At 44.4% G+C, this 25905-nt stretch overlaps 1 protein-coding gene across 1 annotated transcript in view; it reads left to right on the top strand.

Annotated features, from left to right (window-relative positions):
- The first annotated feature begins 1006 nt into the window (after positions 1–1006).
- LOC126232688 (ankyrin repeat domain-containing protein 17-like) overlaps positions 1007–25905 on the top strand; it is a 115632-nt gene continuing 90733 nt past the window's right edge. The window contains exons 1-2 of the mRNA XM_049942813.1: positions 1007–1081; positions 2319–2366. Of these exons, the coding sequence (XP_049798770.1) occupies positions 1014–1081; positions 2319–2366 (116 nt within the window). The 5' untranslated portion in view covers positions 1007–1013. The remainder of the gene's footprint in view (positions 1082–2318; positions 2367–25905) is intronic.

Here is a 25905-nt window from a genome sequence, read left to right as displayed (position 1 = left end):
ACGAACACTTCGACTGAAATGTGCAGGAGCTCCATCGTGCATGAACCACATGTTGTGTCGTACTTGTAAAGGTTCAAAAATGGTTCAAATGGCTCTGAGCACTATGGGACTCAACTGCTGAGGTCATTAGTCCCCTAGAACTTAGAACTAGTTAAACCTAACTAACCTAAGGACATCACAAACATCCATGCCCGAGGCAGGATTCGAACCTGCGACCGTAGCGGTCCTGCGGTTCCAGACTGCAGCGCCTTTAACCGCACGGCCACTTCGGCCGGCCTACTTGTAAAGGCACATGTTCTAGCAGCACAAGTAGAGTATCCCGTATGAAATCATGATAACGTGCTACATTGAGCGTAGGTGATATATATTGGCTTTAAGTACTGGTTCATGTTTCTATCTTTCCAATATATTTCTTTTTCAGTGATAGCGAGCAGCTTCGAAAAAATCTTCTGTCCCATTCGTATGAAATTATCAAACGGATCCCGGTCTCGAAATATAATAATGAAGTACGTTACCTCAGTTTTGGTAGTCGATAATGTTACGCACGCGCCAACCGACATTACACTATACCTGACTTACATTCAATTAAAAACCGAAAATGGGATGAAAATTCAATCCAGTTATCGAATAACTTCTATTGGCATGTATCTCAGATCATTACACAGCAATCAGCAGTTCGCTGTTCAAGGCTCGAGTCTAGATTTTCTTCACGATTTTCCCCGCTCTTCTTCGACAATCACTAGTAGAGTTAACGCAACTACTTTAGGCGGGTCGACTTTCGTAAGGAAACTGCGTGATTCGCGAGCCAAATAAAACCGAGGACGGCCGTTGAAGAGCGCGAATCACATTAACCAGTTCGTCCCGCGTGCCGACGGCGCTGCCTCTGATGAGGTCGGTTTTCCCTTCCGCGTCCACGTCAAAATTAGCTGCCTCGTCACGTGCGAGGGCGGCTTAAGAGCGTTGGCACAAGCTAGTGATCTGCACCTGGACTCGGCGCGCTGTCCTGGGCATTTATGCGGCCACTGTTCGACACAGAAACGCCGATTAGCCTGCTAGTCAAAATGCTGCGGTGCCATTCCGGGTAGGTCCTGCACGCTCCGTTGTCTCTCTAGCCTTTCTCACACGATTATACAGAAACTATTCATTAAAAAAATTGATTTTTACTCTACGTATAGTTTTACATGTCAGCTTCGTGGAGAAGTGCTCATTAACTGTCGAGCGGCTCTAGGCGCTTCAGTCCGGAACCAGGCGGCAAGTTCGAATCCTGCCTCGGGCATGGATGTGTGTGATGTCCTTAGGTTAGTTATGTTTAAGTAGTTCTAAGTCTAGGGGACTGGTGACCTCAGATGTTAAGTCCCATAGTGCTTAGAGCCATTTGAACCATTTGCTCATCAACTCGCTAATGGTCATACTTATTGTGATATTCGAAGTTAAGCAAGACGGTAGGCGAATGTTAAAAAAAATTGTAATGAAAAATTTTTGTCGCTATCATTTTGGGTTTGGTACATATCGCGACCATACGTTGTTCCGGATGAAATTTATCTAAGATATTGACTTTTTCTTTAGACTTGGGAGAAGGTCTCTGTCGCCAGTCTCGAGAAAACGGAATTTATGTAGTACGCTTCCGCGAGAAAGTCAAATATCTCGGTGTCTGGCTGGACCGGAAATTACTCTGGGGGGACCACATACAACACATTACCAACCGAGCTAGCGCGAGGCTCAAACAGCTCTATCCTATGCTCAACAGGCGTAGCACACTGAACAGAAGGGTGTCGAGGTCCATGTACATGACACTTATCCGACCCCTGATGACGTACGCAGCTCCTGTCTGGGGATACGCTGCGCCTACACGCCTGCGCCATCTGCAGCTCATACAAAACAAAGTACTCAAAATCATAAGCAATGCTCCACGATACACACGCATCGCGGACCTTCACCGGGAATACCGACTTGAGACTCACGGAGGGAATCCACAAACTCACCACAAGACTATACAGAAACTCCAGACATTCGCAGAACCCGTTTATTCTGAATCTGGGGAACTACGACCACAACCATAGATGGAAACATAAAAGACCAAAAGACACACTTGTAAGGACATAACATCTATGGCCAAGCATACGCAAACATAACGGCACAGGCGAGCCCCTGTTAATCAGACGCCATTACTGGATATCCAGCTGAAATACACTGCCACTGGCACCACACAGGGAAGCCGTACCGTACATTGCATGCAAACAAGCTCCACACATCCCCCACACAGTGAGATGATCTATGGCCGATCTCCCACTACTGTATAACGATCTTTATTGTTCCAGGAATGTAGCAGCTGCAGCAACTGGGACACATCGCCATCGCTTGTCACGGTAATGATGCATGATACCTATACTAATAAATCCAACCTTGCATGAGCTATCGCAGCTAGTAAGCCACTACTGCTCTTACTACCCATCCCACTGTCGCAGAGGCTTTTTCCCACGGCACGAGCCATGGCATTTTTTTTCCCTCTGCTCTTCAAATCGGTACCCTCACTCGCGTTTCGTCCACTATCTATCACCTGATGGACCGTGTTAATGCGTAGTCTTACCCAGACGCACGGACAACATCACAGCCCAGCATCCTGTGATCCACTTACTTGATAACTAACATGTTTACGGAGGTGACAGTAGAACTTTTGGTTTGGTCACCACGTCGATGCGGGCGTGGAGGGGCCCCATCTCTTTAGCAAGTTCACTTCCGACCGCACACTCGCGAAGGTAAAATATTCATAACATACCTCATATCACCCACACCACTCGAGATAACGAAACGAGATTTTGCAAAATGATAGAGCACGCCGGCCAGGGTGGCCGTGCGGTTAAAGGCGCTACAGTCTGGAACCGCGTGACCGCTACGGTCGCAGGTTCGAATCCTGCCTCGGGCATGGATGTGTGTGATGTCCTTAGGTTAGTTAGGTTTAAGTAGTTCTAAGTTCTAGGGGACTGATGACCTTAGAAGTTAAGTCCCATAGTGCTCAGAGCCATTTGAACCATTTTTGATAGAGCACAATGAGGAGAGTATTTAATCACATTGCCGAAGGATTTTCTTTCTACACCCCATCTATATTTCATATACGAAAAAGTACAGCAATTAGCATATCATCTTTCCACTCCTACCCCCCGTGCAGTGTGAGGGAGTGAATCTTCTTACTACAAATAGCTTCTAATTCGTCGATGATACTGACTTTGACGAATAGTAGACAAGGTTCTGCAAGTTGCCACTGTGTTCACAGCTTGAGAGTTGTGAAAGAGTTATATTGGATTAGTTCTTCTCTGCAGCATCGTTCTAATAGAAATAACAAATTTAGTGCCTGTTTATCTGTATATAAAAATGTTACAAGAACATGATAGTTATTACTTTGTGAACTCCTTGAGACTATTCAATACAGTTAAAATAGATTATAAATATGTATAACCTATCTTTAATACATCAAAAAACAATTAAGGTGAATAAGATAACCACTTCACTCTGAATGGGGACACGAACAAAAAATTGGCACACTATTTGCTGCAAATTATTTCCATATTTCTCAGATAAATAACAGAGACATAATCCTTCGGTAAGTTTCCATTGCAGTCGATCACTGCTAAAAATACAATGGGTTATGGAATTCCACTAAAATTGCTAAAGAACTGACGAGTTATTTTTGTCTCTATTTTTAACCTATTCTCATTGGAAAAAGCAACTTCATTTATGAGTAACGACGACATTTCTCTTTGACAGGTTTAATTTTACCTCGTTTACAAAATTGTTAAGGCTTTCGTGGCCACTTGTTGACAAACTGCCTATTGGCTTCTGTTTCGGGTTCTTCGGCCGACGTTCATCTAATGATTTTTCTGACGTTTCGCCAGCACGAGTGGCTGGCATTGTCAAAGCTTCACCCTCCATTGCCGGTGGTGAACTGGAGGCGAGCTCGCGGCCGCAGACTATATGTACCTGGCGCGCCAACGTCCGAGGGCTTCTCCGCGGTCATTTCCGGTGCGGTTCTCCTCTTGCTACCTGCGACGGTCGTTCGCTGCAGTACGGGAAGCCAGGATCCGTTTACCTTAAGGCTTTCCTCTTTCTTGTTCACACTGTTCGCGTGTTTTTGTATTTCTACAGCTTCTCTGAACAAGCGCGTGTGATAGTGCTTCTCTACAGCCAGAACTTCCGTGTCGGCGAATTCTATTACGTGGTCGGTCTCATTCAGTGCGTGCTCTGCCACGGCCGATTTCTCCACCTGCCCCAACCTGCAATGTCGCTTATGCTCTTTGATCCTGGTGTTAATGGATCGTCCAGTCATTCCGACATAAACTTTTCCGCATGTGCAAGGTATACGGTATATTCCCGACATTGCAAGTGGGTCTCTTTTCTCCTTCGCCGATCTAAGACACTCTTTGATCTTCCTTGTCGGTTTGAAAATCGTCTTTACGCCGTGTTTGCGCAATATACGGCCGATTCTGTCCGTCACTCTGGGAATGTATGGCAGAAAGGCCGTACCCGACATTTCTTTTTCTGGTTCCTTACTTCGCCGAGTGTTTGTCTCTGTTACACTTCTAATGTAATTTGTGGAGTACCCATTGCTCCTCAGAACAGTTTCCAGGTGTTGCATTTCTCGTTCGAGGTGTTGAGGCTCACATATTCGTCCTGCTCTCGTTACGAGCGTACTAATCATGCCTCTTTTCTGGCTCGGGTGGTGGTTTGACAGTTTGTGCAGGTATCGGTCCGTGTGTGTCGGTTTTCGATACACGCTGTGTCCCAGGTTTTCGCCGTCCCTTGTGACCAGCACATCTAGACAACTGTCAAACCACCACCCGAGCCAGAAAAGAGGCATGATTAGTACGCTCGTAACGAGAGCAGGATACGCTTGGGCATTGAGTCAAACAGAGCTTGGATGGCGTGTACAGGTACAGCTGCCCATGCAGCTTCAACACGATACCACAGATCATCAAGAGTAGTGACTGCCGTATTGTGACGAGCCAGTTGCTCGGCCACCATTGACCAGACGTTTTCAGTTGGTGAGAGATCTGGAGAATGTGCTGGCCAGGGCAGCAGTCGAACATTTTCTGTATCCAGAAAGGTCCGTACAGGACCTGCAACATGCGGTCGTGCATTATCCTGCTGAAATGTAGGGTTTCGCAGGGATCGAATGAAGGGTAGAGCCACGGGTCGTAACACATCTGAAATGTAACGTCCACTGTTCAAAGTGCCGTCAATGCGAACGAGAGGTGACCGAGACGTGTAACCAATGACACCCCATACCATCACGGTGGGTGATACGCCAGTATGGCGATGACGATTACACGCTTCCCATGTGCGTTCACCGCGATGTCGCCAAACACGGATGCGACCATCATGATGCTGTAAACAGAACCTGGATTCATCCGAAAAAATGACGTTTTGCCATTCGTGCACCCAGGTTCGTCGTTGAGTACACCATCGCAGGCGCTCCTGTCCGTGATGCAGCGTCAAGGGTAACCGCAGCCATGGTCTCCGAGCTGATAGTCAATGCTGCTGCAAACGTCGTCGAACTGTTCGTGCAGATGGTTGTCGTCTTGCAAACGTCACCATCTGTTGACTGGCTGCACGATCCGTTACAGCCGTGCGGATAAGATGCCTGTCATCTCGACTGCTAGTGATACGAGGCCGTTGGGATCCTGCACGGCGTTCCGTATTACCCTCCTGAACCCACCGATTCCATATTCAGCTAACAGTCATTGGATCTCGACCAACGCAAGCAGCAATGTCGCGATACGATAAACCGCAATCGCCATAGGCTACAATCCAATTTTTATCAAAGTCGTAAACGTGATGGTACGCATTTCTCCTCCTTACACGAGGCATCACAACAACGTTTCACCAGGCAACGCCCGGTCAACTGCTGTTTGTGTATGAGAAATCGGTTGGAAACCTTCCTCATGCGGTAGCGTTCTCGCTTCCCACGCCCGGGTTCCCGGGTTCGATTCCCGGCGGGGTCAGGGATTTTCTCTGCCTCGTGATGGCTGGGTGTTGTGTGCTGTCCTTAGGTTAGTGAGGTTTAAGTAGTTCTAAGTTCTAGGGGACTTATGACCACAGCAGTTGAGTCCCATAGTGCTCAGAGCCATTTGAACCATTTGAACCTTCCTCATGTCAGCAAGTTGTAGATGTCGCCACCGGCGCGAACCTTGTGTGAATGCTCTGAGAAGCTAATCATTTTCATTTCACAGCATGTTCTTCCGGTCGGTTAAAGTTCTCCTCTGTAGCACGTCATCTTCGTGGTGTTGCAGTTTTAATGGCCAGTAGTATATAATAAGAGAAGAAATTTCACGTCAATTTTCATACTAGTAAATACTCCTTTTAATAGCTGCTGAAAACTCTTAGAAAATTACAGTACTGGACTGCAAAATAAAAAAAGACATAGCTTCTGCTACTCGCTGTAGATCAGAAAGTTTTTTATATTAACCATATAGCAAAATACTCTCTTCTTTGTGTACAATCACTTGCCAAAATCTTGTGTCATTGTCTGACATAGTTTACGATATATGAGGAATAAAACAGATGGAGACTCCCTCCCAAGCAACAAATAAAAAAAAAACTGTATCTCAGCTAAATTTCATTTGCGGCAACACATGGTGCAATATGCACCAAAAACAAAATCATAGCGACCTCTATTTCTTGTTGCAAACTTCTAGAATTTCACGCAGTGTCATACTTAAATGATAATATTATGTTAAGTATGACCATTATCGAAATTTTGACGGAAAGTCATCGAGTAAAACAGAAGTAATATCAGGCGTTCCCCAAGGAAGTGTTATAGGCCCTCTATTGTTCCTGATCTATATTAACGACATAGGAGACAATCTGAGTGACCGTCTTAGATTGTTTACAGATGATGCTATCATTTACCGTCTTGTAAAGTCATCAGATGATCCAAATGACTTGCAAAATGATTTAGATAAGATATCTGTATGGTGCGAATAGTGGCAATTGACCCTGAAAAACGAAAATTTGAAGTTATTCACATGAGTACTAAAAGAAATCAGCTAAATTTCGATTACGCGGAAAGTCACAATGAAGACTGTAAATTCAGCTAAATACTTAGGGATTACCATTACAAATAACCTAAACTGGAACAATTGGTCTACCCACAATAATATTGTGGGTAGACCAAACCAAAGACTGCGATTCATTGGCAGAACACTTAGAAGGTGCAACAGGTCTACTAAAGAGACTGATTACACCACGCTTATCCGCCATATTCTGGAGTATTGCTGTGCGATGTGGGATCCGCATCAGGTGGGACTGACGGATGACTTCGAAAAAGTACAAGGAAGGGCAGCTCGTTTTGTATTATCACGAAATAGGGGAGACAGTGTCACAGACATGATACGTGAATTGGAGTGGCAATCATTAAAACAAAGGCGTTTTTCGCTGCTACGGGATCTTCTCATGAAATTAGTTTTCTCCTCCGATTGCGAAAACATTCTGTTGTCACCCACCTACATAAGGAGAAATGATCATCACGATAAAATAAGAGAAATCAAGGCTCGCACAGAAAAATTTAAGTGCTCGGTTTTCCGTTCGAGAGTGGAACGGTAGAGAAACAGCTTGAAGGTGGTTCATTGGATCCTCTGCCAGGCACTTTACTGTGAAAAGCAGAGTAATCAAATGGTTGAAATGGCTCTGAGCACTTTGGGACTTAACTGCTGTGGTCATCAGTCCCCTAGAACTTAGAACTACTCAAACCTAACTAACCTAAGGACATCACACACATCCATGCCCGAGGCAGGATTCGAACCTGCGACCGTAGAGGTCACGCGGTTCCACACTGTAGCGCCTAGAACCGCACGGCCACTCCGGCCGGCGCAGAGTAATCATGTAGATGTAGATGTAGACTGGTTTGATGCGGCCCGCCACGAATTCCTCTCTTGTGCCAACCTCTTCATCTCAGAGTAGCACTTGCAGCCTATGTCCTCAATTATTTGCTGCATGTATTCCAATCTCTGCCTTCCTCTTCAGTTTTTGCCCTCTACATTTCCCTCTAGTACCATGGAAATCATTCCCTCATGTCTTAACAGATGTCCTACCATCTTTTCCCTTCTCCTTATCAGTGTTTCCCACATATTCTTTTCCTCTCCAGTTCTGTGCAGAACCTCCTTACCAGTCCACTAATTTTCAACATTAGTCTGTAGCACCACATCTCAAATGCTTCGATTGTCTTCTGTTCCGGTTTTCCCACAGTCCATGTTTCACTTCCATGCAATGCTGTACTCCATACGTACATTCTACGAAATTTCTTCCTCAAATGAAAGCCTTCGTTTAATACTAGTAGACTTCTCTTGGCCAGGAAAGCCCTTTTTGCCATTGCTAGTCTGCTTTTGATGTCCTCCTTGTTTCGTCCGTAATTGGTTATTTCACTGCCTAGGTAGCAGAATGTGGTGTCACCGCCAGACACCACACTTGCTAGGTGGTAGCTTAAATCGGCCGCGGTCCATTAGTACATGTCGGACCCGCGTGTCGCCACTGTGTGATCGCAGACCGAGCGCCACCACAAGGCAGGTCTCGAGAGACGTACGAGCACTCGCCCCCAGTTGTACGACGACTTTGCTAGCGATTACACTGACGAAGCCTTTCTCTCATTTGCCGAGAGACAGTTAGAATAGCCTTCAGCTAAGTCCATGGCTACGACCTAGCAAGGCGCCATTAGTTACTTCATGAATCTAAAGAGTCTCACTTGTATCATCAAGAATGCTGTATACCAAAGGACGATATAAAAGTTAAGTGTTCTAGTAGCTACGTTCTTTTCTTTATCACATTCATCACGTATCCTGTTCCAGACTTCGCGCCAGTCGGCGTGTGTGTACGTGTGCCTTTTCGGCTACCCGTCTCTGTGGACTGGCTGCCTTGTCAGTCCACTACACAGAATTCCTTAACTTCATCTGCCTCATGACCTTCAATCATGATGAGAAGTTTCTCGCTGTTCTCATTTCTGCTACTTCTCATTACTTTCGTATTTCTTCGGTTTACTCTCAATCCATATTCTTTACTCATTAGATTGTTTATTCCATTCAGCAGGTCATGTAATTCTTCTTCACATTCACTCAGCATAGCACTGTCATCAGCGCATCGCATAATTGATATCATTTCTCCTTGAATTTTAATTCCCACTCCTGAATCTTTCTTTTATTTCCATAATTGTTTCTTAGATGTACAGATTGAACAGTAAGGGCGAAAGACTACATCCCTGTCTTACACCCTTTTTAATACGACACTTAGTTCTTGGTCGTTCACTCTTATTATTCCAGCCGCGCGGGATTAGCCGTGCGGTCTCAGGCGCTGCAGTCATGGACTGTGCGGCTGATCCCGGCGGAGGTTCGAGTCCTCCCTCGGGCATGGGTATGTGTGTTTGTTCTTAGGATAATTTAGGTTAATTAGTGTGTAAGCTTAGGGATGATGACTATAGCAGTTAAGTCCCTCCCATAAGATTTCACACACATTTAAACATTATTCCATCTTGGTTCTGGTACATATTGTATATTACCCGTCTCTCCCGATAGCTCACCCAAATTTTTCTCAGAATTCCGAACTTCTTGCACCATTTTACATTGTCGAACGCTTTTTCCAGGTCCACAAATCCTATAAACCTGTCTTGAGTTTTCTTTATTCTTGCTTCCATTATCAACCGCAACGTCAGAATTGCCTCTCTCGTGCCTTTACCTTTTCTAAAGCCAAACAGATCGTCATCTAGAAATCCTCCAGTCTCTTTTCCATTCTTCTGTGTATTATTCCTGTAAGCAACTTGGGTGCATGAACTGTTAAGCTGATTGTGCGATAATTCTCGCACTTGTCAGCTCTTGCCATCTTCGGAATTGTGTGGATGATATTTTTCCGAAAGACAGATGGCATGTCGCCAGACTCATACATTCTACACACCAACGTGAATAGTCGTTTTGTTGTCGCTTCCCTCAATGATTTTAAAAATTCTGATGGAATATTATCTATCCCTTCTGCCTTACTTGCTCTCAAGTCCTCCAAAGTTCTTTTAAAATCTGATACTAATACTGGATCCCCTATCCCTTCTAAATCGACTCCTATTTCTTCTTCTATCACATCAGATAAATCCTCCCCCTTATAGATGCTTTCAGTATATTCATTCCACCTATCCGCTCTCTCCTTTACATTTAACAGTGGAATTCCCGTTGCACTTTTAATGTTACCACCCTTGCTTTTTATGTCACCTAATGTTGTTATGACTTTACTATACGCTGAGTCTGTCCTTCCAACAATTATTTATTTTTCTCCTTCTTCATATTTTTCATGCAGCCATTTCGTCTTAGCTTCCCTGAACTTCCTAATTATTTCATTTCTCAGCGACTTGTATTTCTGTTTTTCTGAATTTCCATGAACATTTTTGTATTTCCTTCTTTCATCGATCATCTGTAGTATTTCTTCTGTTAACTATGATTTGTTTGCAGTTATTTTCTTTGTACCTGTGTATTTCTTTCCAGCTTCTGTGATTGCCCGTTTTGGAGACGTCTATTCTTCAACAACTGCACTGCCTACTCGACTATTCTTTATTGCTGTATCTACAGCCTTAGAGAACTTCAGGTGTACCTCGTCATTCCTTAAAACTTCCGTGTTCCGCTTCTCTGCGTATTGGTTCTTGCTGACTAATCTCTTAAACTTCATTACCACATAGTTATCTGAGACTATATCTGCTCCTGGGTACGCCTTACAATCCAGTATCTGATTTCAGAATCTCTATCTGACCATGGTGTACTGTAACTGAAATCTTCCTTTATCACCCAGCCTCTTCCAAGTATACGTCCTCGTCTTGTGCTTCTCGAACACAGTATTCGCTATTACAAGCTGAAATTTATTACAGAACTCAATTAGTCTTTCTGCTCTTCCATTTCTTGTCACAAGCCCATATTCTCCTGTAACCTTTTCTTCTACTCCTTCCCCTACAACTGCATTCCAGTCCCCCATGACTATTAGATTTTCATCTCCCTTTATGTACTGTATTACCCTTTCAATATCCTAATATACTTTTTCTATCTGTTCATCTTCAGCTTGCGACGTCGGCATACATACCTGAACTATCGTTGTCGGTAATGGTTTGCTGTCGATTCTGATAAGAATAACCCTATCACTGAACTGTTCACAGTAACACACTCTCTGACCTAGCTTCCTGTTCATAACGAATCCTATTCCCATTATACCATTTTCTACAGCTGTTGATATTACACTATACTCATCTGGCCAGAAATTCTTGTCTTCTTTCCATTTCACTTTACTGACCCCTATTGTATCTAGCTTGACCCTTTGCATTTCCCTTTCCAGATTTTCTAGTTTCCCTACCACGTTCAAGCTTCTGGCTTACCACGCCCCGACTCGTAGAACGTTATCCTTTCGTTGATTATTCAACCTTTTTCTTATGGTCACCTCCCCCTTGGCAGTCCCCTCCCGGAGATCCGAATGGGGATCGTTTGCCAATGGAGAGATCATCATGACACTTTTCAATTACAGGTCACATGTCTTGTAGATATACGTTCCGTGTCTTTAATGCAGTGTTTTCCGTTGCCTTCTGCATCCTCATGCCGTTCATCATTGCTGATTCTTCCACCTTTCACAAGGCCGTTGGCAGAATGAGGTTGACTTCTTATGCCGGAAGTCTTCGGCCGCCAATGTTGATTATTAACCAAAATGTAAGCAGTAGAGGGTTTCAAACTCGGGAACGAGGGCGTTTTGATTACTAGACCACGGGTACCACTTTACAAATGCTTAATATGTAGATTTTTTATTTTCAATGTATCTTCTAACTTGTAAGATCAGTATTACAAAAACTGATTTTGCACGAGGTCAAGCTACTACTTGTTTTTCCATTTTTTTAATAATTCGTGTCATTATACGACAAAAAAGACTTATTAACTGACAGTTCGACAAGATTCATATCTGTCAGCATCTGTCTTCTTTGAAATTGAAATAATCACTTTCTTCCTGAAGTCTGAGGGTATTTCGCCTGTCTCTAATACACTATGCACCAGGTAGAAATGTTTTGTCCTTTCTGATTCTCTGAAGAGCCAATGGCCTTGCTGCAGAACACTGGTCCCCATCAGATCACCGAAGTTAAGCGCTGTCGGACTTGACAGGCACTTGGATCGGTGACTGTCCGATCTGTGGTGCGCTGTTAGCAATTGGGGTGACTTGTAAGGCAATTTGAGGAAGCTGTTTGATTGAGAAGTAGCGGCTCCACTCACGATAACTGATAACGGCCGAGAGAGTGGTGTGCTGACCACAAGCCCCTCCATATCAAAATCCAGTGACGTCAATAGGCTGAGGACACTGCGGTCAGTCAGAACCGTTAGTCTTCTGAGACCTGTTCAGACGGAGTCTTAGTTTAGTTTAGGTTCTCTGAAGGATCTCAGTAATTCTAGAGGAGTGTTGTCTACTTCATGGGCCTCGTTACAAGTTAGGTCTTCTCAGTGTTCTGGCAAATACTTTTCGCAGTGCCAGATCTCTCATCTCATCTCCATTTACTTCATTTTCCCTTTTTATGATAATAACTCCTAGGACATTCTCCTTTTATAGCCCTTCTCTAGATTCCTTCTGTCTTTCAGCTGCCCCTTCTTTGCTTACCGTTGGCTTGCGATCTGTGTTCTTAATTTTCATACAGCTGCTTCTCTTTTTTCAAAAGATCTCCTTAATTTTCCTATAGATGGCCTCTATCTTCATACTAGTTGTGCGTGCTTCTACAGCCTTACAGTTGTCACCTATCCATTCCTTCATAGTCATTTTGCACTTCTGTCAGTCTCAATTTTTAGACGTCTCTACTTCTTTTCACATCCTTCATTTCCTGCCTTTTTACATTTTCTCCTTTCGTCAATTAAATTCAGTATCCCCTGTGTGATAAAAAGATTTGTACTTGGCGTTCTCTTTTCACCTATTTTATACTCCATTACCTTCACTATTTCATATCTAAATGCTAACTTCCATTGTATTCCTCATCCGGTTTCAGTCAACTGTTGCCTAATGTTCCCTCTGAAACTCTCAACAACTACCATATCTATCAGAGTACAATGCTAGAACATTAATGTAGCACAAACTTTTGAAACAAACAGCCCAATTACAAGCCTAGGACGTACTTAAAGGAGTTCTAACAGTGCGCAGAGAGACACTGCACAAAAATAGAATGGTCTCTGATTTGTTCTGTGGAGGTGGGTCAGGTAACTGGTTAACAAACATGTAAGATGACAGCGTGTCAAGACGACTGGAAGAACCTTCTCCAGCTGGAGGCAGAACCGATTATTCGCTCTGAAAAGTGAATATTACGAGGGTAATACAGGAAATAACGATTTATTATGCATTCCAGATATGCAGATTGATACCCGGCTTCTATTCAAGATGGATTAGTTTTCTCACCATCTTGGATCAGTACTTTTAGCGCCACTTGTTCTGTAATGTGCGAGTGTTGGCGATGGACCTTGTCACACAATTTTTCCAACTGTGAACTCGGAGATGTTATTCGTTTGGGAATGCTCCAAAGTTGAAACATACACAAATTTACCGTCATTTTAAGGAAGTTTATAATGATACGATAATAAACGAAAAAGATGTGAGGGAGAGTATGACATATAGACGAAAAAATGAAAACTGGAAATGTCAAACGCTCCAAGCGACTTTTTTTTTCACAAAACTCGATTTCAGTGTTACTGTTTTCTCGGTACTCTGCTTCACGTCCCTAAATGTGTTGCAAGGGCCAAATCATGGAGTAAATGTTTCAAACTTTCATTATTGGATGATACGTCATGTTAGTGCGAAGCATTTCTGTACTTCTGTTATCACAAATAAAACAGAGTGTATCAATATTAATGTACATTCACTAAGGTATCTGTCTCCATCAGGCTAGTGTTATACCCTAACAATTGTTTTGATATTTGTATTACACAAATGTGTAAGACGGATGTATCGAAAAGAATAATTACTAAACATATTTGTGGAAGGCTAAATAAAAGTAACATACAATTCCATTTTAAACAAATCGCAATAGATATATTCATTAAGTACAATCATAACGAGGAAAAATCAAGTACAGCATTACAATTAATCCATGCTGACATAGGAAAAGCAAGTTGTAAGCGAAAATATAGGTAAAGTATTTTAATTACCTTCATATCCGAGGGACTCGGAAGAAACGTGAATCACCAACACTGAAATAGAAACATTCATATGTTGTAATTAATGCGTTATGCTGCTTTGAAATATTCAGATCTATAACAAATTACTGGTTACCGATCACTTAGTAATTATTAACTTAGTTCTGCTTCACTATTGTGGGTTAATAGCTATCATCTGGTAAAAATATTTCACGTCTTCACATTTGCTTTACTTGAGTCGGTACGTACTTCCAGAAACACAAGTTCGCACAATTTATACAAAATGGGATTTTATTCATTTATCGACCATAGCGTCATTTATTTCCCTTAGACATTACTTCCCCCATCCTAATTTTGCTGCAAAAGCGTCGAAACTCATAGTATTTAATGAAAATTTTTCTTAGTTCATCTTCCAGTAACTTCTCACAGGGCGCAAACCTGTTCATTCATCTGACATGTCACTGATGTTACGCTCAGATTCAGTCTAACTTCGCTTTTTCAAATGGAACTATAGTAAGTTCTGTTGCAAGTATCGTAGTTTTAACTGAGATAAATTAAGCGGCGTTCCGCTCTCCAAACTCCGACTATCACTTTCGGAGAAATTACATTATTTAGAACTTAGGCCTTATCTGTTTTGAATAGGAAACCTATTGGTGTCTGGAAGGTCGGAACTGCCGCGTCACGCTGATTCGGCGCTCTAGATACACGGAGCTTAGAGAGTCTACTTACAAAAGCGTAACAATGGAGAAAAGATTAATTTAAAACTAATATTAACCAATACTTGGCTACAAGCGATTTGGCGGACACATTGGAAGGCCAAGGACGTGGCGCCTAAGAGTGATTCACCAGTTAACGATGGTAACTGTTCAGTTCTTGTTCCGCCAGAACCTTGAAAGAAAGGTTGAGGTCAAAACTTGAACAAATTTGCAAAACAAGGAAAACGAGCTTCCGGAGTATCGGAGCAGATTTGTGATTGGATTCAAGACTTTCTTGCAGGTAGAACACGTCGCTCTTAACGGAAATAAATTGACAAATGTAAAGGTAATATCCGTAGTACCACAGGGAAGTGTGATAGGACCGTTGCTGTTTACAGTATATATAAATGCTATAGTAGATAGCGTCGGATGCTCTCTAAGGCTGTTCACAGATGATGCAGTTGTCTATACTAAAGTAGTAACGCCAGTAAGAATTTGCAGAACGGCCTGCAGAGAATTGATGAAAGGTGCAGGCTCTGGCAGTTGACCCTGGATGTAAATAAATGTAACATATTGCACATACATAGGAAAAGGAATCCACTACTGTAGAACTACACCCTTGATGACAAACAGCTGGAGACAGCGTTTGCCGTAAAATATCAAGGCGTAACTATCCAGAGCAACCTTAAATGGAATGGCCATATAAAACAGACATTGGGAAAAGCAGACACCAGACTCAGATCATTCGGAAGAATCTTAAGGAAATGTAACTCATCCACGAAAGAAGTAGCTTATAAGGCGCTTGTTCGCCCGATTCTTGAGTATTGTTCATCTATCTGGGATCCCTATAATAGAGGAGATACAGAAGATACAACGAAGAATGGCGTGTTTCGTCACGGCATCGTTTAGCTGGCGAGAGAGCGTTACGGAGATGCTAAACAAACTCCACTGGCAGACGTTACAAGAGAGGCGTTGTGCAGCACGGGGAGATTTACTATTGAAATCTAGGGACAGCACTTTTCAGGAGGAGTCGGACAACATATTACTTCCCCCCACATACAAATTCAAATGCTTCAAATGACTCTAAGCACTTTGCGACTCAACATCTGAGGTCATCAGCCCCCTACAACTTAGTACTACTTAAATCTAACTAACCTAAGAAAATCACACACGTCCATGCCCGAGGCATGCGACCAGAGCAGCAGCGCGGTTCCGGACTGAAGCGCCTAGAACCGCTCGGTCATCTCCCCCCCCCCCCACCCCACGTACATCTCGCGTATTGACCACAAGGAGAAAATTTGAGAAATTAGAGCCAATACAGAGACTTACCGACAATCAGGGTTGGAGGGACCAGACAGTGGTACCGAAAGTACCCTCCGCCACACACAATTAGGTGAATTGCGGAGTATGATTTAGATGTAGATGTAGAACTGAGATATAAGGATTTTAAATAAGAATTTCACATTATATTTAGATTTATATCAAGATACACTAACATTTGAAAATCCAATGAGCAACAGCCCCAAAACGGAAATCACAAAAGAAAGCCGTCATTAACTGTAAATTTCATTTATGACATCAAGCGTTCGAAAGGCCCACCATCCACAGTATAATACGTTTGCAGTCGCTGGTGCAAGGACTTCTAGACAGAATGAAGAGATTCCTTCCATATCATTGCATATGCTGCAGCAATGTTTCAAATCCTCTTGGGTGAAGCTTGTAAACAGACATCATAACTGAATTTAGCTCGGAGAGAGAGGTCCGGTGTATAGGTCAACTGATAAGTAGGTGGGTGAGCTATTTCCTAACCAAAAGCGGGTAGTGAGACGGGCAGCCACCTTGCTGGTATCACATACATGTGGTATTTGAATTGGTAGTTCCTCTCGGAGAGCCGGTAGCAGTTTGGTAAACTGTACATACTGTAATGAGCTATCACGTAGCCTCCAATAACCCCACACCACACTTTTACACTCTACTGCCTCTGACATTCAATCTGCCTCAGCTACAACAGATTCTCACCGGTACAACAATGCATATTTCTTACATTCAGCTTTCCATAATTTGTGAACGTAGCTTCCGTCGGCAAAGAGAACTCTTGGAAGTAACAACCTATTGTTACTGAGCGACAGATTTCCATGCGTCTTTTGCATTCCCACTGATTATTCTGCTTGTGAATTGACAAATGATGCAGATGGAAGCCGTTTGTACGCAAAGTAGGAACAACGCTCTCAGTTTCTGTGCAGCTAACATATCGATTTGGGACTGTCACAACATCTAAATCGTTTGCTCCACTCGCTGCAGATGTTGCATCGTTCAGAATCGCACTGCCACACCAAAGCCGACAATGCGAATCGATATCAGGGATATTATCGAGAGCTCGCTACAATCCGGAACGACATAGAGGAGGCGTTCCACAAGACCACGCCTCCCTCTCAGCAACAGCAGCTCCCTCACACTGAGGTCAATATAGTATCGAGCACCCAAGAGCTCAGCCCCAATTCGAGACCTCAGCGACAGCAGGAAGCATCGTAGTACAGGACCAATGAGTAGTGACAAAACGCGTCGCTCTTTGTTGGATCTTGCCTGTCTCTTTGATTAGTCCTATCTAAGTAGTCATTCCCCTTAAGGTCTCTCTGGATAGTTACTCCTAGATAATTTTACGGTATATACTGTTTCCAGAAGTTTCTCATCACTGGTGTAGTTGTACAGGAGTGGCTTTCTTTTCCGATATATGCGTAATATGTTACGCATCATTCATAACTCCTTTGGAAGTTATTCTGCAAGTCGATACTGTCTTCTGGCGCTGCTACTTTCTTATAGACAACAGCATCATCTGAGGACAGTCTTAAGGAGATTTCGTATCAACTTCCTTGAAGTCCTCCCGAAATTACCTTTACATCTGTCGATTTTGTTCCGTTAAGAGCGACGTGTTGAGTTCTTTCTGCAACGAAGTCGTGAATCTAGTCGCAAATCTGGTTCGATATTCGGTATGCACGTTTTTTTTTTTTTTTCTTTTAGCGCGCCGCGGTGGCCGAGCGGTTCTAGGCGCTTCAGTCTGGAACTGCGTCGCTACTACGGTCGCAGGTTCGAATCCTGCCTCGGGCATGGATGTGTGTGATGTCCTTAGGTTAGTTAGGTTTAAGTAGTTCTAAGTTCTAGGGGACTGATGACCTCAGATGTTAAGTCCCATAGTGCTCAGAGCCATTTGAACCATTTCTTTTCTTTTTTTACTAAACGACAGTGCGGGACGGTATCAAATGGTTCCTGAAGTCAAGGAACACGGGTCAACCTGTGTGCCGTTGTCTGCAGTGCTATGGATCTCATGGAAGAACAGAGTGAGCTGAGTTTCGCAAAATCTCTATTTGCGAAATCAATGTTGATTATCATAGAAGAGCTTTTTGTTCTAAAGTCATAATTCTTTAGCATAAAACATGTTCCATACTTCTACAACAAATTGGCGGTGGGTCTATAATTATGTGCTTCTGTTCCTAATGTCCGTCCTACTGCCAGTCCTACAGTCCTTCTTGAAAACGGGAATGACCTGAGCTTTTATCCAGTCGCTAGGTACCCTTTGTTGCTCCAGCAAGCTACCATAAACTGCTGCTAGAAGGGGAGCAGGTTCTTTCGTATAATCTTTGTAGAATCTTATAGGTGACTCGTCTCGTCCTGGTTCATTTCCATTACTAAGCGATTGTAGTTGCTTCTCTAGAATTCAAATGTGTGTGAATTCCAAAGGGACCAAACTGCTGAGGTCATCGGTCCCTAGACTTACGCACTACTTAAACTAACTTATGCTAAGAACAACACACACATCCATGTCCAAGGGAGGACTCGAACCTTCGGCGGGAAAGGCCGCGCATTCCGTGACTTGGCGCCTCAAACCGCGCTGCCACTCCGCGAGGCTTGCTTTTCTATTTTATGGGTTTTACTAAACAGTTACGATCCTAAAACCGCGTCTCTGAGTCCGTTAATTACCTGTTGTCACGCCTACTTGATACAGTCTTCATTCGTTGGAGTACAACTCTTAAAACAGGTTTCATTAGCGCCTTGTAAGCTGTTTCACTTACAGATGTAACGCAATTTCCCAGAACCTTTCCAACAAATCTGAATCTTCTAATTCACCTTTCCTGTAACTAATTTCATGTGTTTGTCCCATTTCATACCTATTCATGTCATTATCTATGGATAATTGAACGATGTGACACTACACTTCTTCGTCGTGGCAAGCTGACTTACGAGGGACGTTCAATAAGTAATGCATCACATTTTCTTTTTTTCTGGAAGCAGAGAGGTTACATTCAGGATTCCAGCACACCATATTATTTCCCGCTCTTTTGACTACAAATCCCTATTTTCAGCATAATCTCAACTGAATTCATATGCCTTACCCTGCCTTGCCCTGTCTTACTGGGAGGGACTGTAGGGCGGATGAGGAAGAACAGTCCATTGGAAGTCTGTGAGCACCTCTCTGGTGTGCAGACTTATGTGGGCACCGCGTTGCCATTGAGACGTTCGTTTGCATTTTTGTGGCGACGAACTCACTAAAATAGTCACAGATATGTCACGTTGTAGTCTGGACAGGCTTGCGCTACGTTGTTGCGATGTTGACAGGCGCCTCGCCCAGCGACTCACAGAGCTTCTGTTCACTGTCAAGCCTCCGTAGACATCCTGTAAGCGCCTATGAACATCTGCTACGGTCTGACTTTACACAAAAACAAGTTTAATGATATCTGCCTGCTTGGAACCCTCCTCCGTTACAGACGGCATTTTGAAGGATACTTGTAGCGCTGCCACCTATTGGAACTTCTTGACACTACAGAGGCTGAAGCGGGAATATCCCTCAATTTCCCATAACAATTTCAGCACTTTTTCAACTGAAACTGACAGAGAAAACAATGTATTGCATTAATTATTTAACGTCCCACGTATCTTTGCCAAACTGCGATAATACAGTACTATCATCTCGTTGTTACTAACAAGGGAACCTCCCCATCGCACCCCCCTCAGATTTAGTTATAAGTTGGCACAGTGGATAGGCCTTGAAAAACTGAACACAGATCAATCGAGAAAACAGGAAGAAGTTGTGTGGAACTATGAAAAAAAAGAAGCAAAATATACAAACTGAGTAGTCCATGTGCAACATATGCAACTTCTATGAGGGCGTGAGCTCATGAGTGCCGTGGTCCCGTGGTTAGCGTGAGCAGTTGTGGAACGAGAGGTCCTTGGTTCAAGTTTTCCCTGGAGTCAAAAGTTTAATTTTTTATATAATTAACTTCGCTCTCCAAAATTCCAGGACATGTTCTGATTTGCTTGGACATATGCAGTATTTGACGGTCTACACACGGAAAAATTTGAAAACGTTAAAAACATATGTTTTGGCAGAGCACAGGGAAAACTGTGCGACTGTGATACTGTTGCATTCACTTGTTGCAGTTTATGTGACAAACTCTTACGCTTTCATCACTTTTTTTGGGAGTGATTATCACATCTACAAGAAAACCTAAATCGGGCAAGGTAGAAGAATCTTTTTACCCATTCCCCAAGTGTACAAGTTACGTGGGTCGACAACATATTCCTGTCATGTGACGCACATGCCGTCACCAGTGTCGTATAGAATATATCAGACGTGTTTTCCTGTGGAGGAATCGGTTGACCTATGACCTTGCGATCAAATGTTTTCGGTTCCCATTGGAGGGGCACGTCCTTTCGTCTACTAATCGCACGGTTTTGCGGTGCGGTCGCAAAACACAGACACTAAACTTATTACAGTGAACAGAGACGTCAATGAACGAACGGACAGATCAAAACTTCGAGAAAATAAAGAAAGTAAACTCTTCAGTCGAAGAAAGACTTGAACCAAGGACCTCTCGTTCCGCAGCTACTCACGCTAACCACGGGACCACGGCGCTCCTGAGTTCATACTCTCCTTGATGTTCTATACATTGGGCATGCACTACTCAGTTTGTATATTTTGCCTACTTTTTCATAGTTCCACACAACTTCTTCCTGTTTTCTCGATTCATCTGTGTTCAGTTTTTCAAGGACTATCCACCATGCCAAGTTATAACTAAATCTGAGGGGGGTGTGATGGGGAGGTTCCCTTGTAAGTATTTTCCTTGAAGCAGACGTTTTCACGGAGTACTACTGGGTGTTTCAAAAAAAATCTTCTTCTTTCACAATATTATACACTCCTGGAAATGGAAAAAAGAACACATTGACACCGGTGTGTCAGACCCACCATACTTGCTCCGGACACTGCGAGAGGGCTGTACAAGCAATGATCACACGCACGGCACAGCGGACACACCAGGAACCGCGGTGTTGGCCGTCGAATGGCGCTAGCTGCGCAGCATTTGTGCACCGCCGCCGTCAGTGTCAGCCAGTTTGCCGTGGCATACGGAGCTCCATCGCAGTCTTTAACACTAGTAGCATGCCGCGACAGCGTGGACGTGAACCGTATGTGCAGTTGACGGACTTTGAGCGAGGGCGTATAGTGGACATGCGGGAGGCCGGGTGGACGTACCACCGAATTGCTCAACACGTGGGGCGTGAGGTCTCCACAGTACATCGATGTTGTCGCCAGTGGTCGGCGGAAGGTGCACGTGCCCGTCGACCTGGGACCGGACCGCAGCGACGCACGGATGCACGCCAAGACCGTAGGATCCTACGCAGTGCCGTAGGGGACCGCACCGCCACTTCCCAGCAAATTAGGGACACTGTTGCTCCTGGGGTATCGGCGAGGACCATTCGCAACCGTCTCCATGAAGCTGGGCTACGGTCCCGCACACCGTTAGGCCGTCTTCCGCTCACGCCCCAACATCGTGCAGCCCGCCTCCAGTGGTGTCGCGACAGGCGTGAATGGAGGGACGAATGGAGACGTGTCGTCTTCAGCGATGAGAGTCGCTTCTGCCTTGGTGCCAATGATGGTCGTATGCGTGTTTGGCGCCGTGCAGGTGAGCGCCACAATCAGGACTGCATACGACCGAGGCACACAGGGCCAACACCCGGCATCATGGTGTGGGGAGCGATCTCCTACACTGGCCGTACACCACTGGTGATCGTCGAGGGGACACTGAATAGTGCACGGTACATCCAAACCGTCATCGAACCCATCGTTCTACCATTCCTAGACCGGCAAGGGAACTTGCTGTTCCAACAGGACAATGCACGTCCGCATGTATCCCGTGCCACCCAACGTGCTCTAGAAGGTGTAAGTCAACTACCCCGGCCAGCAAGATCTCCGGATCTGTCTCCCATTGAGCATGTTTGGGACTGGATGAAGCGTCGTCTCACGCGGTCTGCACGTCCAGCACGAACGCTGGTCCAACTGAGGCGCCAGGTGGAAATGGCATGGCAAGCCGTTCCACAGGACTACATCCAGCATCTCTACGATCGTCTCCATGGGAGAATAGCAGACTGCATTGCTGCGAAAGGTGGATATACACTGTACTAGTGCCGACATTGTGCATGCTCTGTTGCCTGTGTCTATGTGCCTGTGGTTCTGTCAGTGTGATCATGTGATGTATCTGACCCCAGGAATGTGTCAATAAAGTTTCCCCTTCCTGGGACAATGAATTCACGGTGTTCTTATTTCAATTTCCAGGAGTGTACTATCTACATGAGTTAAGATAGGAATCTGAGGTGTATTTTAACTTAGACATCGAAACTGAAGTTTACCAACCGCGCTGGTGCTATGGTCACAGGTTCGAATCCTGCCTCGGGCATGGATATTTGTGATGTCCTTAGGTTAGTTAGGTTTAACTAGTTCTAAGTCTAGGGGACTGATGACCTCAGATGTTAAGTCCCACTGTGCTTAGAGCCACTTGAACGATTTTTGAAGTTTACCTTGTCGCCAGTTGTAAGTCGCTAGTTCACGTGGTTGTCGGTAGGGATCTCGATGGTGCAGTAGCTCAGTCGCTAATTACTCAACGTCTGTTGAGTCGGGACCCACGAAAAACAAGGGCCCTGCAACGAACATGTGACGTCACACTAGTCGGCTTGTCCGCCACACTTCGCGAACGCTCAGCTCCGTGCAGGGCCTACAGGAAATCAATATACGTAGGTTTCAACTTAAATAGTGGCAAAACTACTGTGGAGACACTACGCAATGGAATCTACTATTGTCGCTGATAGCACACGTTGTTGAGATACCTACCTTACCTCCGAGCAAATGGACTCGCCCGTCCCACGTCACCGGCGTGCGCACAATCGAGCGAAACAGTCACTTGTGAGCGAGCGGTCTAACGTAACTGTGTCACTATGTTTTCGAAACAGGAACAACGGAGTTGGATCAAGATTGATTGTGCCAGAGGTCGTACAACACGACAGTGTCATCAAGGCCTTCAAGAGATGTGTGGGGAATAGGCATTGCTGTACAGAACAGTGGTAAGTTGGGTATAAGCCTTCAACGAAGGTGTGCAAACTGTGGCAGACAGGCATCGGGCAGCTCATAATAGCATCGCCGAAGAAGTGCATGCTGTTGCTGCGTTTGTGGACAGTGATCGACGCCATACGATTCGTGAGCTCGCCCACGAAATCGCATTAGCTCATACAACTGTGCTTCGTATCTTGCAGAACGCCTGGGCATGCCAAAAATTGCATCACGATGGATTCCGCATGACTTGACGGAAATGCAGAAATGGATGCGTTACGACGCTACTCAGACGCACTTGGAGCGCTATGGGCGCGAAGGAGAGGCTTTATTACGCCCGTATCATAACACTGGCTGAGACATGCGCCACATCGTACGAGCCAAAAATGAAACGCCAATCCAACGATTGGCGTCATTATGCATCGCCGCGAAAGTCGAAAGTGCGTCAGAGCCCCAGTATGGTTAAAGTTACGACTGTGATGGTGTTATCCTAACGGATTAAGTTCCTCCACGGCAGACCGTCAATGCATAGTATTACTGTTCGTTTTTGGAGCATCACCTGCGATCAGCCTTGCGAAAAAAGCGGCGACACTTTCTACGCAACCCACCCATAATTTTTCACGACAATGCGCGGGCGCATACAGCGCAAGTTGTGGATGCTCTGTTCGGTCGATGGGACTGGGAAGTACTGTACCATCCACCATACTCCCCGGACGTCCTTGTGACTTTGATTTGATTCCGAAGATGAAGGAACTACTTCGTGGCATTCGTTTCAGAACTGTTCCAGAGATTCGACAGGCAGTAGACCGCTCCATTCACACCATCAACAGAACAGGCCCTGCTAATGGTAATTACGACTTCCACATCGCTGGCAAGTGGTTCTACACAACGCTGGTGACTACTTTGAAGGACAGTAACAGGTGCAAACATGTAACTCTTTTGTATCGGTTGTGAATAAATAGTTGCCACTATTTAAGTTCCAACCCTCGTATAATTGGAAAGGTACACAGAAAAGGCCTTAACTTTGTCGTATGCTATCGAGATGGTTCAAATGGCTCTGAGCACAATGGGACTTAACAGCTAAGGTCATCAGTCCCCTAGAACTTAGAACTACTTAAACCTAACTAACCTAAGGACACCACACACATCGATGCTATCGAGAGCTCGCATGCGTTTAAACACGCAGTCAAGAGCTGTGAAACTCGTCTGAAATAATTAGTCGCTGCCCGACGGAGGCGGCTGCCGGAACTCGTCACATGCCGTGATGTACGGGCCACGGTCTGTCTTTGCTGTGGGCCTCAATCCGAACAGAATGCTGATTAACACAGGAACAAAAGCTGTTCTGCTCTCCTTTTTAAAAGTCGGAGACCCACCAAACTGACACTTACATGTGGGAGTATTTCGTAACAAAGAGCTGCCTCAGCGATGGATCGGACGGACGGATCTCGAATTGCACGGTTGGTCTCCAATCGTCGCCAGATCTCACGGTATCTGATTTTTTGTTTGTTGATATTTGTGAACATCTCCGTCTACATGCCTGTGTAGCTTAAGTCGTGAATGCAGTAACTTCAGTGAACGCAGTAAACATATGTGAAAGTAAATGAACCTAAACGTAAGTGTTAAAAGTACTCATGGCTAACTGCGTACGCTTGTAAAAGACATAAAGACAAGGTAAAGTTCCGCGTTGTGGGCCTAGACGGGCTCACAGGCTTTGACTGACCGCCGTACCATCCTCTGGCACGGCTTCAGAGGATGCGGTATCGAGGGGCATGTGGCCAGCACACCGCTGTCCTCATAGCTGTCGCGATACTTGACCTTGTAACCCCTCAGCTGGCCTCTAGAGGATGAGTGTACCCCAATCCAGTCCTCCCACAAGAAAAAAATCCCTGGCGGCACCAGGAATCGGATCTGGGTCCTACGCATGCTATTCTGTCACGCTGATCCCTCAGTTACGGAGACGGTAAAAGATATACCCTCGTAAAACGTGATGTTCCCATTCAGATTAAAAACTTTCCAGCCCTCTGCGTAACTTAAATTTTAGCCCAAATTTCTGTTTTGAATCATGTAGAAGACAGTATTGCTACATCGGTGAAACCTTTTTATCACTTTCTAAGTCATGACTTTCACAAGCTGCGACACTTTCGCGAATAAAACAGTGACCCTATATACAATAAGTTTCCTTTAATTTACGTCTATGGTCACAAACTTTTTGTTGACAGATTACCGATTTCGGTCTATAATGACCATCATCAGATCTGCAGCAAAAAATGGGAAAAAACTGAAATACACTCGCAGATAGTCTACAGCTTAAAAACAATAAATATACCATAATGAAAAGTACTACTGACATATATACGTATTTGTGCGCTTAGAGTATGAAGAGGGATATCTGTTTTATAAAAACAAAGTCCTAATGTACTGTCGCCGTAGTGGCATCGTCAAATGTTAAATGCAAAATCAGCACCAGCATCGTCAAATATATATATATAAATAACGTCATATGCACGGATCATGTTGTCAGTAGCACTACTGTTCAAAACAAGCTGACATACAATAGCCACTAGATGTTTGTGTTGTAAGTTCACCAGATGTTGCTATGTAGGCATACACTAGTTTTCAATAATTAATTGAACAGCGTAAAATAAAGGGGGATACAATAGCTGAAGTCTGTAATGAGCTTATAACG

The sequence above is a fragment of the Schistocerca nitens genome, chromosome 1 (assembly GCF_023898315.1).
Source record: "Schistocerca nitens isolate TAMUIC-IGC-003100 chromosome 1, iqSchNite1.1, whole genome shotgun sequence".
NCBI lineage: Eukaryota > Metazoa > Arthropoda > Insecta > Orthoptera > Acrididae > Schistocerca > Schistocerca nitens.
This window is presented reverse-complemented; position numbering and strand designations above follow the sequence as displayed.